Below are 16,632 nucleotides of genomic sequence, written 5' to 3'. Positions count from 1 at the left end.
TGCCAGTCAGCAAAAGTTTAAACTCGTCAATATATTGTACGATATATAAGCCGTCTTACATATTTATAAAAATAAAATTACAACACAGCGTAAACTTGAGTTTTCCCTTCACACCGACGTATCACACGCCTGCACGACAGACATGGAGCCATACATTTCCACTATGGTACTGTGATTGATGATAGCGCGCATGCCATTAGCCGTCGTTAGGGTTCCTTCACTGACCTTTACAAAACAAGATAATCATGATGTTCGAAAGTGATGACTAAACTTAGTTGTTATATCGACAGACGAGCCAGCAGCGGCTGAGCAGCAACAGCAGCCAGTCCACGCAGTATCTGTTCCCGCAGCGCAGCAGCGGCGTCAGCCAGAGTGCACCCGGATCCCCCGGTGAGTCCACACCACTCGTCTTTTTGACCGACTTCAAAAAGGAGGACGTCCAGCGTATACTTACTAGGTGGTCCCATAGTCATCAGATGATGGGAACCCTGAGAAATTGAGGGCATAGGAAAAAAACATTAAAAAGCCAATAACTCGGAAGTCGTTGGCGAAATAAACTTAGGTACATACTTTTATTATTATTACGATTTATGTAGTTTAACATTACATGTTATATTACTAATTTATGTAGGTATATTGAAAAAAAATAATCCTATAATTGTCCACTATTCAATGGTTCAAAAAAAAATCTGCCAAAACACAACTCCCTAAACAGCCACTCCATGTATTTTCTAACAAGGAGTATCGTAATAGAGAAGTATAACTGTTCTTGTTATTTAGCTACATAAATGTGGAAGCTTGTAATTAGCAATAAGTACTATTTATATATATTATTTAATTGTGTTATTAGTCTGTAAGCTTTCTGTAAAATTAAATAAATAAATTGTTGCGTAGGCGCAGGCGTGGCGTACAGCGGCGGCGGCGCGGCGCTGGTGATGGCGGGACACCAGATCACCGTCGTCACCAACGGCGCCGGCGGCGAGAGGGAAGGTCAGTCTCACACATGTACCAAACGTTCATTTAATTAACTGTTTATAATTTACTAGGCTAGGTACTCCGCCCAGGCTTCGAACGGGATAACAGTATTTCCACACTATATATTTTTTAAATTATTACTATTTTTTTATTATTTGAAAATAATAACCTATATTTAATTGTTACACTGTTACTGATAAATGATATCCCACCTAAAACGTTAAATGTAAGAAAAAGCCAAGCCTCTACGCAATTCTACCATCGTTAAAAGTTTTGAGGTAGCATAGAAGCCAAGTCCTGTTCAACTTAATTTGTAATAATAAATCAATATTTTGTGACTATATAAATAGTTTTGTACACATTACAATAATATTGACTTATAAACTATAAACCTTCCGCTTCAATCACTCTATCTATTTAAAAAAAACTGCGTGAAAATCGGTTGTGTAGTTATGAAGATTTAAGCGTACAAAGGGACAGGGATATAGGGACAGAAAAAGCGACTCAAACAACATGTCATCAGCGAAATCATAACCCGATGTCTTTATGTAAATATTTATCAGAATCGTAATTAATATTTCCTGAATAAAATTTTGTACCTTTGATTTTCTACTATTAAAGAAGCATTTTACAAGGTATGGTGTTTATGTTTTCAGAGAAATATGTGGTAGGCACGACGGGCGGCAACCTGGTGTCCATCCAGGAGGAGGAGGTTCCCGGCGTGGTCATACACCAGCACTCGCCTTACTACGGGTAAGTCACTTCCCGCTGCTTTCCTCGCACCCGAGAGAGCTACAACAGCATAGTTTGCACGAACTTCACTTTCATGCTACAGCTATTGTTTTTCGTAACTGCCTCGTTGGTCTAGCTGTATCAAGCGCGGCTGCTGAGCACGAGGTCTTGGGTTCAATTCCCGGGATGGGCCAAAATCGCTTCGTGGGTTTAGGCCCAACCGCACTGACAACATAAACGTCCGTTTTTTTCACCGACTACATGAACGTCACTTGTTTTAAAACAACTGTTAAGTACTATGCATTTTCACATTGAATCTTCAAAGTGAACAGTTGTTTCATAAAAAAAAAAACGAACATTTATATTGTCAGTGAAGTTAGGTCTTTTTATTTTTAGGGTTTTCTCCTAATAAGTGGTAGATAACATATCGTTCGTGTTTATAGTAATACATGTGTAATAATAAATAGTTAAGATATGTGATCCAACAGACTATGTTTATAGTTTTGTTGGACATTATGTACCTTATATAACATAAAATATATTTTTTAATAAATAAATAATAATAATACATTTGTCGTTCCAGCGGCGGGTACGGCGGGTCGGGCGAGGAGTGCGGCGCGCTGGGCGGCGAGCTGGTCATCTCCGACGCCGAGCCCGCGCCGCCGCCGCACAAGCGGCCTCGCCACAACAACGTACGTGACAACATATACTACGACATATATTTAATTTTTACTTGTTTTTTTTATTATGTTAACCGAAACTGTCACTGGTGACCCGGTGTCATAGACGTTCTCAAGAATTTAAAAAATCCCTCTTTAGATATAATGTCATTTGAAGAGCATTCTACTTTTAAATAGTTACGTGGAAGGGATAGTCTACTAGAAAGATCCTTGTATGTCTTGCAGATGTCGGAGCTGGAGGAGCGACGCGCATATTGACGCGCCGACCCCGGCGGGCGCGCCGCCGCTCGCCCCGCGCCGCGACGTGCTGCGCCCGCGCCGCACCGCGCCGCGCCGTGCCGCCCGCGCCCGCCTCCGTGCCGCGCCGCGCCGCGCCCGCCCGCCCCGAGCTGCGCCGCGCCGCGCACTGACGCGGCCGCAGCGTCCGCGCCACTGCGTCGGCCCATGAGCCTACAGACCCTCTGTAGCTTTCATTTCAAATATGTTGTAGAACTCAGTGCAATATTGTACGATTTTGTGTACTCTGTCTTCTGAAGACCCGTGATTAATAATAAATGACAGTTGCAACTAGAAGTCTCTGTTTGCTTTCACAATTAATTAAACAGTCCAGTAACAAAGCTTGGAAGCTTGCTTTGGGCGCGCGGCTCGAGGACGTTGGGACTGAGACGGGACTCGGCCGCCTCCCTCATCGGTCGACGCACGGATATCGTAGCAATAATAGTGATACGGAACATTGGACGATTGTTGAACGAGACAGTGTAGTATTAGTGTCGTGTGTTAAGTTTACTCTTTAAGTTATAAACTTTTGTTCAGTAAGACGCGAACGAGCTTTAAGGTGAAGGAATAAGGAGTGAGGTAAGATGGTAACGTTTCGCCGTTTATAAATATATAATTTTTTGACGATATATAAATATCTATATATATACGCTTCAATCGTGTACCGTGACCACGGTGCAAAAATTACATATTACAAGTATCCAAGAGATATTTGCTAAAGTGGGGTTCTGTAGTGTGTGTAAGCTATACTTACTTACTACGAAGTAAGTATATCATTATATTGTGCATGTATGTTTAAGCTAAGTAAGGCATTTTCCATTCGCGTGTATCTGTGTAAAGACAGCAAAGATATATAACCATGGACAGAAGGGATCCGGTAAAGAATCCTGAGGCCACCAAGAGGGCACGCGTCTTCAGTACCGCAAGCCTGTCTATAGAACCATCGACCAAGACAAGGCTTTTCTTCACTCATACTTATAACTTCGAGAACTTACTTGCCTTACTTATGAATGCCTTACTTAGCTTAAACATACATGCACAATATAATGATATACTTACTGCGGCTTAAACACACTACAGTTCAAACCCAAGTTAAGGAACGGATGCTGCCGCTAGGTAAATACGGTTACATCCCTTACTGTAAGAGCCTTCTAACAAGACTTTGTAAAAATCAAAATTAATATCTGATAGTAAATTATTAAAACGTAACTTTGTCAGTATAAGAGGCGCTTGAGCTGCTCGAAAATATCGGAATTGGTTGTATAATTTTCGAGGTCAATGTCCATATACGACAAACGCTTAGGCTTCACTTCGCTCGACTGTACTCGAGTACAGATCGATTGAGCCAACTCGTCGTGTGTAACGATTTCTCAATCTGAGTTCTCTTCGCTACGCGCGCAGTACTGGTTTGCCAGCTTCGAAAATATTCAAAAGTATTGCCATGCTTAAATATGTATTGTAAAAAAAGTGTGTGTATAAAAACTAGGATCTATAGAAATTAATATTCTTAAATTAAATATTATAATGAAAAATGTACACTGACTATATTAACTTTAAAAACACCAAAAATGCAAGGTTATCGTTGTAAAGCCTAGAATCTCGAGATTAAACCGAATATCTATGAAGCTGGCATTAATATCTTAGTGAGTGCAATGATAGTGGTTAAAGTTGATACTGTATACAAATGTATGTATAATATTTTGTGTATAAAGCTCTGAAGTTTCTATTCACATGTTGATGTCAGTTGGGAATTCTTCCAAATGGACAAATTGTCTTTATAAGTTTCAGTAATGATATCTATAGATTTTACACAAGCAATTTTCACAAATTCACTGTAATATGCAATAGCCCAGACTTGATATATCTGAGTATCTCGCGAGGTTAACTCGTAGAAATTAAATAAAATAGCAACAATGTAGGTACATTTAAGACACTGTATTGATACTATGGAACGAAAAGCTCTTTAATAAGCTACCACAAAGTATGGATAGCAAATGGAATGCAACTTACGGTAACGAAAATAGAATTTGTTGTCTTTTGATTGAAAACTTACCTTATTTTTCTCATTCCAAATAAATTCAAATGTTTTTTTAAGTATAAAAGTTTTTTGAAGGTAAATACTTTAGAAAGGAAGATAATTCTGACTTTATAACACTTCATTTGCTATTAGCGTGGCGGCCATGCATAGAAGCTATCAAACATTTGTATCAATACACACGAACATTCAAATAAGTCATACCAACCTACAAATATATCTTCCCCAAAGAGTGGGCAGGGTTTGAAGTAAAAGTAATAAAATATAATTACTTCAAGCACTGTTATGTCTTGAAAGGAAATAGTGCAATTATAACAATATTAGTTGTTATATAAAGTCATAGCGAATTTAAATAATGGTGCAACGACCGTCAAATATTAGTTAAAATCAATTGTATTTAAATAAATTTTGCATAGGAAAATTATACACAAATGTTTAGAAGATTTAAACCTTCGATTTGAAAAAAAAAAATGGATTTCATACTATTTTATATGTATATAGTTATATCCATTGATAACATCCATTCATAAACTTGTTTAGACAAAATTGAATGTTGGTTAAAAAACTAACTAGAAACTAACTCGAATATAAAATTTTGTACAAGACTGGTTCGTTGCACCTCTATAAAATATTGAAAAAAAAAACTAGGACAAATTTCTTTGATTGAACTTACAATATTTATATACATGTACAAAATATATAATGCATATTATACAAAGGAACTGTTGACTATATCGCTTAATCATTTATCTACACTTGGAAATATATAATTCTATAGTAAACATATACATACTTCGTGTTATAGGTGTTTTTTCAAACATATTTAAAGATAAAGACATTTTCTTTAAGCCGGCAAGAGTACCTACTATATACTTGTGATTTAGCTTAGATTGAACAAGTTTCTTTTGTTTCTCTTAAAGAACATAATTTCTCCCTCGGTTTAGGTGTATAAACATAATTATTATAAATAAATAATAATATAGTAATTGAATATGTAAAGTAATATTCACTAGTAGTTTGTAATATGTTATTATTATATTATATGGATAGTGTAAAAACAGCAAAAATCTACAGTTAGATATAATTTAGCATTTAAATATGCGTATACATGTGGATTGTAATAGTTTAGCAAGAGGCTTTCTTATGGAACAAATTTGTATTGTGTCTTACGTGCCCTTTTATTATTATTTAAATATATATCGAAATTCGATAATACTGACCGGATTCTCGATCGACAAACTGCGAATTTTAACTCAAACTAATTTTTTACATGATCGACTCTGAAATTAGTAGATCAATTTGCCGATGTGATTTCAATGTGAAATCAAACTTCGAATATTTTTGACATAGTAGTAAAAACGACGCGCCATTTACGTTCGGTAGATGGCGTTAAACATTTGTTTTATTTCGAGTAAAGGTTTTTCTTAAAAGTTTTTGTTTTGCCATCCGCCTACAGAGGGCGGTGAGCGTCGTTGAGTGATAGGGGTTACTGTAAAAACATGTATAGAAACTTGGTTTTAATGATATTATTTTTAGATATTTACCTATTTGGATGGATGGCTATTGCAGACAAGTACCTACTTTTAATTATATATAAATGTTTCTCAAATATTGAAATTAAATTACAATTTCAATCACCTGATTCTCTATCCAAATGTGTGAAATGTCTAGAAGGAAAGATTTTTTCACTTGAGGCTTAGCATTGCAAGTGTAGCGCAGTTACAAACTGCGTGAACCGGCGGAATATTGGTTCACGAACGCATGTAGTGAATATGATACCAGTTTTGTGTAATTTTGCTTTAAAAAGATCACTGCGATCAAAAGGAATTTGAGAATTAACGAGTAGTAATAGCTACCATTAGTTGATGGGTACATATTTAGCCTCAATTCACTTGAAGTGTTGGTATAATGAAATAGACGAAGTAATACCAATGCGGTTTCGTCACAGCTACAATTAATTCTTAGTACACTATAGACGAGGATATCGGCTCTTCAGAGTGAGTTGACGCAACTACGCTAAGCCTCGAGTCCTAGCATATATAATACAGAATAAGTCCTGGCGACTTTAGATATAACTTTAGAATATGTAAGGCATATATATAAGGCATTTAATGCTATACTATTTCTTGTCTAAACGATGTATGCGCGAAATATAAATGTTGAAAAGGCTCATTTGCTGGAAATAGATAGATATTCCTCTCATTTTTGTAAATCGGTTTCGACCTATATTCCATTATTTAAATATTCGTATATATTCATAAATAATTACTGTTTTAACTTGCGACATCACTGTTTTTTTAAACTTAACGGATTTTATTTGAAAGTGTGTGTTTTCAACATGAATGTTTTGTGAATGTATGTAGCGAACGTACATATTGTTGTGTATATTGACTAAGATAGAACACCCATACGAGAGATGTAAAGGATATCGGTTGTAACGACAGCATATGGTTTATTGACAAATTTTAAGAAATAAACGTATTTTATCTCCTTACGCGGCTTGTTTTATTTTAATTGGAAACTATGAAGGTTATAAATAGTTATTTTATTTATTTTTTAGTTATTCCAAGATTACGTACCCTTAAGGCTATCTCCAATATATTCTATCTGTTGGTCTGCTGTATTATTTGTATATACATATACCTAATGTCAAAATTATATATATAGTAAGCCAATCAATTTACGTTTTTGAGGCTGGTTGCCCACAAACATTAGCATGTCAATTGGGAATTTGAATAATTGCACAATGATAAATGTTCGAGTAGCTCCTTGAGTGTTGAGGGTGCTTTAAGTGCAACCTTCATTTCATTGTCACGTGACCAATACGGAAAGACCTACACAACGTCACAGTGTACTCCATGATACCTACGTTTTATGATTTTCAATATTAAGTGGTCTTCGGAGCTATAGTTACCTACATAGCTTACGGGGTCGTGGGTTAACAATTTGACCGATAAGATTGGTATTTGTTTGCTGCCAAAACATTGTTTTTACATACCTAATTAGGAAGATCCGAAACGTGTGGGAAAACGTGATGAGATAAAAATATACACGCAGTCAAAAAACAATGAAAACTAAATTATTAACTATAAGAACCAGGAGTTCTACTCGTATCATCAATGAGGCGGATGTTATCAGGCTAATACGTGACCAGGGGTGGATCCTGCCCTTAACATAGACAGGCGCACATTCATCCTATGTGGCTGAAAATTCACATAGGTACATTCCATGAGCGAGTACATAGGGGGAGTACCTACATAAGGCGAGTACACACAGGTGAACATAATACATAATTTATGTACCCACTAATATTATTTGAATTGAAATCTGCTTTAGGTAATATGTCTTCGCGTGGACCCAGTCAAGTGTGAACAGATCAAGAGACCCGTCCAATTAACGATTATTAGTGATTATGAACTGCACTGTATGAAGTAATAAGATAATGTTTATTTATAAGCCACTAGTTGTAATTAACGCTTCGTGGGAAATTGAATAATCGCCCGATAAAATCTGGAACTAGGCAGTTCCGTAATATCTAATTAGAATATTTGTTGCAACAAAATTGTAGAATATGTTTATTTAAAGAACATTCAAAATTAAATACCTAGATCTTTAAAACACTACATAGATAAAATAATTTACGGTATGTAGGTATCACGCATCATCATAATGGAATCTGATGCTTTCATAGTCTGATAGCATGATAGCGTGATATGCGCAGCGGCTAAACAACTCCTTGCATTGCGCGTTCGATTCTTCGGCTCAGGGTGAAATAATACGACATAGAAATCATACGACTGTATAAGACGTGCCCAAGTAACAATATTTATAGAAGATAAAATCTAAACCACCCCCCACTAACGTAGGCCATGTTTAAAGTCATAAACTCAATGAAACGTCAAACGGTTTGACGTAGAAATCAAAATGGCGTGTTTATTTTCAGCAACAATATATTATTATAACAATAATATTGTTATACATCATAATTACGTCTATAAATATAGCCACTGTATTATGTAATCGTTTGAGAACATTCTGCAATATATGAGTTACATAATTGAGGATATATGATATACTTATATAATAATTAACGAGATGAGTATAGGTACTAATGAAACCATTAACAGGTACCTACACTAACAATTGTTATTAATCCGACATAGCTACAATGCAAGAAACACAGGGTCGGATACCTAAGTAGTACTAAGATTTTTCCAGAAATAAAATGTGGATAATATTATCACTATTTCCTCGGAGCTACCTACGCATAGTTACTTTTGAGGGGCAGGCCATGGGTTCGATTTCAGGATAGTGGACTGAACTGCCAGTTTGGAAATTCCTGGTAGCAGTAATATATCTAGGTATGCCCATTGGCCGTTCAAAGTCAAAGTCAAAATCGTTTATTGAAAATAGGCTAGTTTCTAGCACTTTTTCACGTCAAAAAATACAAAATGACAGCACCCCCAAAACGCCCCCCTTTCACCACTTCCTAGTGTTATGGGTGGGAAGAAGTGGTGAAGAACAAACTTCCCAGCAACACAGCTGTCTATTACAATTTAAGTATAATTAAATTACAATTATACAATTCAATATTAGTCACAATATATATATATATATATTGAATTATATATATATATATATATATTGAATTGTATATATATATACATATAAAACACTTGTTGTCCACTTCAGAGCCGCCATCTGCGTGTATCTGTGAAATAATCATTAATGTTATAATAAGCCTTTTTAATCAGAATATCCTTAATTTTGATTTTAAAAGAACTGTCCGTTAGTTCTAGCAAATGAACGTTCCTTTGATTGTATAAATGTCGTTCGTTCATACATTACATATTATGTTAAAAAGTCATTGGTTTTAATGGGTGTACTTATCGTAAGATTTAGGAAACTGAAAATTAATAGAATGACTACATAATTGTTCGATGAAAAGCGAAACAAAGTGTGTACTTAACCATATTGATCGGTCAGATATCTAATATTATGTAACCCTTTACCATACGCGTAAATTATTCTAATTTAACGCCCAATATAGCTTTGCTTAATTTATAAGGGTAGGTACGCGAAAACCAAAATAATGACGTCTTAATTATTAGCTAGTGGTGTTCACATGTAATCAATTATCTCGCGGCGTGTGTCGCGTTTTCACACATATCTGCCTGAAAGGATGAGCGCTTCCAATTAATTCGTCTTGTAAATTGTTGATTGATCGTCATTTCGTTATTACAAATGCCAATCTCACTTGAGCTTTTTGATCTGGATAATGAAAAGGGCTGTAGACTATGTGCAAATGAGCTATGTACAGAGTTAGGTACATTCTGTTTTATTTATACATAGGACAGCTAGGAAACTTTACAGACTCATCTGTCTTGATTATTACCAAATTATTGTCGGTTTCCACTGTATAGGAAGCAGCAGTTTAGAAGTAATATGAATACTATGGGATGTCAACAATAAGGATTACTAGAACAATAAACGCCAATAATCACAAAATAGCCATACAAATTAAGACAGCGTTGGTTTCGTTCGCCTTCATCGCAATTGGAAATATTTTCAGAGGTACCCAAGTACCTACAGTTTAATTAAAACCATATTGCCTAATACAAGGTGGAAACTTGAGCGTATCATTACGTCTCTTTATATTAGTAATCCTAATAACAGCAGTTGGATCAATGTTCTGTTTATTGCTAATTATAACAAATTAACGAGAATAACATGTGTTTGTGATTTCTTATCTAGCGCGAGTCGTGTCGTGTTGTCTGTGACTATTTTGACGCGGACTATTTTCAAATACGGAGAACAGGGGGAGATAAACTAAAAAAAGTCTTAGAGAAATTTTCACTATTTTTTGGAATAGATTGTATTTATAAGCTTGTAGCTAAGTAACTGGTATGGTAAATAGTTTTGGCTGTCATTTGTATTTTTATTGGCACAAGTAACGACGGGCAGTAAGTCTGTCAATCTGTCTTACCAAGGGGTATCTGGGTTGAGGAGGTCAATAGACAGTCGCTCCGAGTAAAGCACTGGTACCTACTCAGCTACATCCGGTTAGAGTGGAAGCTGACCTCAACTTATTTGGGAAAGGGCTTGTCCGATGATCACATAGGGAGATATGAGCTAGGTAGTAGGTACGGACGCGGTTTGCCAAGCTAGTTTTTTAGGGTGTCCCGAAAGAAAAATCTGTGGATTCATGCATTGAAAACTCTAATTTTTCATCGGCGAGTTTATGGTACAAGGCTACTCAATCGGTACAAAAGCCTGTCTCCAGTTCTGTCTTATATTTGTGCCAACTTTTATAAAAATGTATTTTGCAGTTTAACCTTGAGCCAATAAGTATTGTACGAGTAACGGCCAGTTTCTTCATCAAAAGTAAAAGTCAAAGTAATGACTAAAGTAAAAGTAACGGTCAAATTCGTTTTTTCAAGGCTAAAGTGACAGCAAAACTCATAGAAAAAATGAATTTGATCGTTACTTTTACTTTAGACATTACTTTGACTTTTACTTTGGCTTTTACTTTTGATGAAGAAACTGGCTGTAAGTAATGTACACAAGCACAACTAAAACTAAAGATAAGACATAAATACAAACATTATCACTACACGCTTTCATTTTGCGTAATTTATTACAGAACATCACGCTTGCATGTGTAAAAGGAGTAGGCAGTATGATGCATTCATCTTCACCAAAAACTTTAGTTTTAAATCCGTTTAAGTACTCGTTAATCTAGGTGGACAGATGACCTTATAAAGGGTCGCCGGAAGACGCTGGATGCAGGTCGCCTTCAACAGGTATCTGTGGAGATCTAAGGGGGCGGCCTTTGTTCAGCAGTGGACGTCCTATGGCTGAGATAATGATGAGATGATGAAGTTCTCGTAAATTAAACCAGATCACTTTGACCACACTAATAAGTATTGTAAAAGTAAAAGTTTTACTCTTTCTGATTGAACTAGTACTGAACTACTAAATGGATTTTGATGATACTTGATTGTAATTTAAGTCTCTCTTTTTGGCTACAGAAGCCTGCATTCCTGATCTTTCTAATCATCATCATCATCAGCCTATCGCAGTCCACGCGCATCCCTATCGCATCTTTCTAATGTTCTTTGCTATTACATCCTTCCATCTGTATATCAAATAGGCTACTTTGTTTTCGGATAAGTTCGTATTAGTGAAACCGCGGGGACCAGCTAGCATAATATAATACCTATACCTACCTACTCGCACCTACCTACTGCATTCAGAATTTGGCCATGTAATCTAAACACTTTGAATATATTTATCAGTTTCAGCGCATCCGGCCGTGCTCTCGCTGTGGCGGCATATTGGACTGACATAGTGTAGTCTCAATATATGACATGTCAGCGACACGAAAGAAGAAGAACTATAAATTGTGAATCCGCACACTTAACCTGTGATTGTCAGAAAATACCTAATTACCTCATTTTTTACCTTAATTTGGTGTTTAGTATTCGAAACACTTCAATGAACATGTTTGCTTTTCTTAATCAGTACGACCAATCACATTGTAAAAAGTGTAAAAATTGCTTTTTGGATTTCTGAATTTCAGTTTTCGTAAAGATCAATTAACTACAAATGAAAAAAGGAAAAGCAGACGGCTTCTAGGCTGGAGAGCCTAAAAACCAAAATATATATATTTACCTAATCATAAATCAAATAATAATAAAATCAATGAACAATATATATGTAGATCTGATTAATAAGGATTTTTTACACCTAAAATGTATTGTATGTTTCCAGCGTGTTAAGATTTTATCGGATAAGTCAAAGTTTAATGTTGTAGAAAAGGGAGCCGAGAAAAAAGATATGAGTAAGAGTCAGGGCTTAATAGAATGATATCTAGGGTGCAATGTGTGAAAGTCACCCAGGTTTAAATGTGATAAGAATGTAGATAAACTATAAAATAAGTACCTATCCCCATGATTGACACATGTCGAGATCAGAGCTTTCTCAAATAGACTGATTGTATAACAAACGTTTTTAGTTATTAATTGAATCCACTATAAAGCGAGTCTTATAAGTTTCCAAATACGGAATTACTTGTTGCTTCAGGTAAATATTATATTTTTACATAAGTTACATGTGAATACAATTGACAAGGAATAAGACTGGGTAATTCCCAATATTTATTAACCACAGTAACTGGAACTAATAACTGTCACAGCTTTTATCACAACGAAGTGACGAAGCGCTCATAACAGGTTGGGTATTTTATTACTTTTCATCATTTACTAGAACTCAACAACAATTCGCGTAGTAATATCCAATTGTAGATACGACACGGGTCATTTTTTAATAAACAGACAATTAAATGTTATCGAGTGACGTATTAACCTCATCTCCGGGGTCAGACGCGTACTCCACTATATTATATTGAGGCTAGACCGTCTCGCACACAGTCTTCACTAAACCTCTTCAGCATGCGCGTCCTACTAATATTCCTGGTTGCAACTGTTACCACGGTTGCACCAGAAACATGGTCTCTCGTACCATCCTTCAAGGAGTTTTTCAAAGAACAAAGTGACAACGTGAAGACATTCTACAACGATGCTGTCACCATGAAGGATTCCGTCGATAACTACGTTGAAGAACAGCAGCAAATGATCAAGAATAATATTCATAATTATGTGGACGACATACAGACAGCAAGAACTCTGGTAGATCCATTGTCTTACTATCCTGTCGGTGACACTCAACCACAAATTGAGAATCCCGACGTCGTCCTGTCAGTGCCTGGAATAATCACGAGAAATGGATACATTTGTGAGACCCACACCGTCATCTCCCAAGGCTACGTGCTCAACGTTCACAGGATCCCTCGCTCCAGACACGGCAGTGGGGTACCATCGAAGACAGTTCTACTCCAACACGGCCTATTCGCCAGCTCCGCCGACTGGATCATGAATGGACCTGGAAAAGGACTGGGGTACGTCCTGGCAGACGCTGGCTACGACGTTTGGATGACCAACATAAGAGGAAACAGGTACTCCAAAGATCATGTTTGGTTTAAACCTAATTCTCAATCATACTGGGACTTCTCTTGGCATGAAGTAGCTAAGTACGACGTTCCTGCGGTCATTGATTACATTTTGGAGATTAAAGGCGCTGATACTAAGATGACGTACATCGGACATTCAATGGGAACAACTATACTCTTCGCGATGTTAACGTTAAAGCCTGAATATAACGATATCTTGACAGCTGGGTTTGCGCTGGCTCCCGTCGTATACCTATCAGATATGAAGTCACCACTGAAGTCAATGGCGCCGATTGCAAGTAATTTAGCCTACATAGACGAGTTGCAAGGAACTTATGAGTTCATTCCGAAGAATTCTGCCCTAGGCAAGATATCAAGCACATGTAACGGTGAGAACATGGATTCTCTGATCTGCAAGAATATAGTGTTTTACTTGTGCGGTTTCAATGAGAGGCAGTTTAATAAGACTCTGCTACCAGTCTTCCTAGCACACTTGGGAACTGGGACATCGTGGAAGACTGCTGTACATTTCTCGCAAGAAATACTTTCTGGTAAATTCCAACAGTTTGACTATGGATACTTAAACAATTGGAGAATCTATAGATCTGGGTCTCCTCCTGAATACGACCTTAAAAAAGTTACTCTTCCTATCAAGTTGTTCTGGTCTAAGAATGATTTGCTGTCAAGTGAGAAGGATGTGATGGCTCTATATAATAAGTTGCCTTCGAATCCTGAAATGTTCCTCGTTCCTGACGAGAAATTTAACCACTTGGACTATCTCTGGGCTATCGACGCTCCTAGATTGTTAAACAATGAGGTACTAAACTCTTTACATTCATACATGAGCGATTATTCATTTAGCGTCAGATTTTGAAGTGATTACCGGTTCCACTACTGACAAGATTTTCCAAAAAGTCTTAAATAAACGAAAATCAACAATATGTGAGAGTATTGGTTGGTAAATGATGCTGGTTGGATTTGAAACCGTTGCAGAAAATAGATATGACTTCAAGACGAATGTGTTAAAGTTAGGGGGAGTCCTACAATCGTCGTCTGCATACATACATAGCCTCGTGTGATTATGATACTCGAGAGCTCTCAGCTCATACTCCTTTCTGCACATGGTCTAAAGATCCATAAAGGACGAAAAACCTAGACAATGACCTAGGTAAGGACGAAAGGTCTTCAAGCGAGGTTATCCACACTCAAGGGTATAAACAGGAAGATCGAAGCACACAGCTTCCGGTTGTGCATTTAATACTAAGTATTCGATGTCTGTGATAATTTTAGATTAGTTTGCGAATGTTTACAAGTCCTCGGAGGTCGCCTTGAACTGATTTCTATGGATAAGAGGTCAGGTCTAGTGTTATAAGATAATAGTTAACAGTAACTGTGTATATGAGGAAGTTGTGTAATGTATTAGTGTTGTTAATTAATAAATAAATATTTATAATTATTGTATTTGCGTCTTTGATTTTGATTTTTATAATCTCACTAGTGCTTTGATCAGTATCACACGTGTCGCAACTACTTTCTGCCTTCGGATAGAAATAAAATTATAAGCGACTCTGAATCATCAATTCATTTCATCTCAATAGGTTCAACCACTTTACTAATACATACCTATAAGTATGCGTTTTATTAACTATTAGCGACCCGCTCCGGCTTCGCACGGCGTAACAGTATTTCCCCACTATTTGATGTATGTTATTGTACATATAAACCTTCCTCTTGAAACACTCTATCTGATAATAAAACCGCATGAAAATCGGTTGCGTAGTTTTGAAGATTTAAGCGTACAAAGGGATATAGGGACAGAAAAAGCGACTTTGTTTTTTATTATACTATGTAGTGAAGAGATCCTAGGTTCAATTACCAGGGTTTCCCTGAAAATTAAAAGCGACACCTATCAAAAGGGGTACTATTTAAGACATGAATGTTGTTAAGCTACCAGTGGCTAATGATGAAAAGTTTAAAAAATATCTTGAATCAATTAACTGTAGGTATACCTACTCTGTAAGTAGGGATGTCTATACATAAAAACAATTTTCGTGATTGGAATCCACCATCTGGACCTAAACTTTTTCCTTAGTCTTAAAGCTGAAAATGGGATTAGCAGAAAAACTTTTCAGTTAGTCAGTGGTTTTAATTTCTACTTTTTCGCACGTGCCTGGAATAATTATTGAAATGTGCAGTTTTTTTTAAATAGAATAAAAGAAATAGGTAGTTATGGCGAGTTGCACCATATTTCCTTCCTCCGTGGTTACACCAAACGGTAACCGAACCATTTTCAGATGTCATATCGCCGATTTCACCAATGAGTGGCAGAGGTGTGGTTATCGTTAGAATATCTCTAAAGTTAATTGGTGCCTCTCAACTTAAGCTGCAATTTGGATGCAGTTATAGATCAATTTTATTGCGTTGATGGTAAATATAGTAATTGTGATGAAATAATATGTTTTTATTTTAAAGGTAACTTTGGATGTTTAGAGAATTATCATATTACGTAAAAAATATAAGATCTCTCACGTTACAAAAACATAATAAAATACATATATTACGCATGTATTTTCACTAAACATAAACAGACATATGGTACTACCTACTTATTTCTTCTTTTTTTACATTTAATTTTATTGGGTGCCATAAGGTCGACAGATATTTACCAATCGCCTGTGACGTCAATGTTATCTTGCGTTTTAGGAAAAACATTTTTAATAGATAATGAACTATTATTTTAATTAGGTCCGTTTTTGGCTTGTTTTGGCGTTAGATATGTATCTATAATCTACATCCGGGAGTGTAACTGTAGGCTTATAAATATAACAAAAAAAAACCACTCCCAAAAATACTGAAAGACAAAAAATATTATTGACTTGGCTCTAGAAGTCAGCGGCAAAATACCACCGGGCCGTTAATACCTC

At 36.3% G+C, this 16,632-nt stretch overlaps 2 protein-coding genes across 2 annotated transcripts in view; both read left to right on the top strand.

Moving 5' to 3' along the window:
- Positions 1 to 7,192, top strand: part of LOC110377868 (forkhead box protein K1) — a 50,491-nt gene extending 43,299 nt beyond the window's left edge. Inside the window, exons 7-11 of the mRNA XM_049843739.2 lie at positions 291 to 390; positions 895 to 990; positions 1,632 to 1,728; positions 2,291 to 2,399; positions 2,613 to 7,192. Coding sequence (XP_049699696.1) covers positions 291 to 390; positions 895 to 990; positions 1,632 to 1,728; positions 2,291 to 2,399; positions 2,613 to 2,645 — 435 coding nt within the window. The 3' untranslated portion in view covers positions 2,646 to 7,192. The remainder of the gene's footprint in view (positions 1 to 290; positions 391 to 894; positions 991 to 1,631; positions 1,729 to 2,290; positions 2,400 to 2,612) is intronic.
- Positions 7,193 to 13,106: 5,914 nt separating this feature from the next.
- On the top strand, positions 13,107 to 15,169 carry LOC110378677 (lipase 3). The gene has a single exon (XM_021338044.3). The coding sequence runs from the start codon at positions 13,152 to 13,154 to the stop codon at positions 14,580 to 14,582; it is 1,431 nt and encodes a 476-aa protein (XP_021193719.3). The 5' UTR covers positions 13,107 to 13,151; the 3' UTR covers positions 14,583 to 15,169.
- The last annotated feature ends 1,463 nt before the right edge of the window (positions 15,170 to 16,632 follow it).

This window comes from Helicoverpa armigera, chromosome 2 (assembly GCF_030705265.1).
Source record: "Helicoverpa armigera isolate CAAS_96S chromosome 2, ASM3070526v1, whole genome shotgun sequence".
NCBI lineage: Eukaryota > Metazoa > Arthropoda > Insecta > Lepidoptera > Noctuidae > Helicoverpa > Helicoverpa armigera.
The sequence above is the reverse complement of the archived record's forward strand: the minus strand, read 5'-3'. Positions and strand labels throughout refer to the sequence as shown.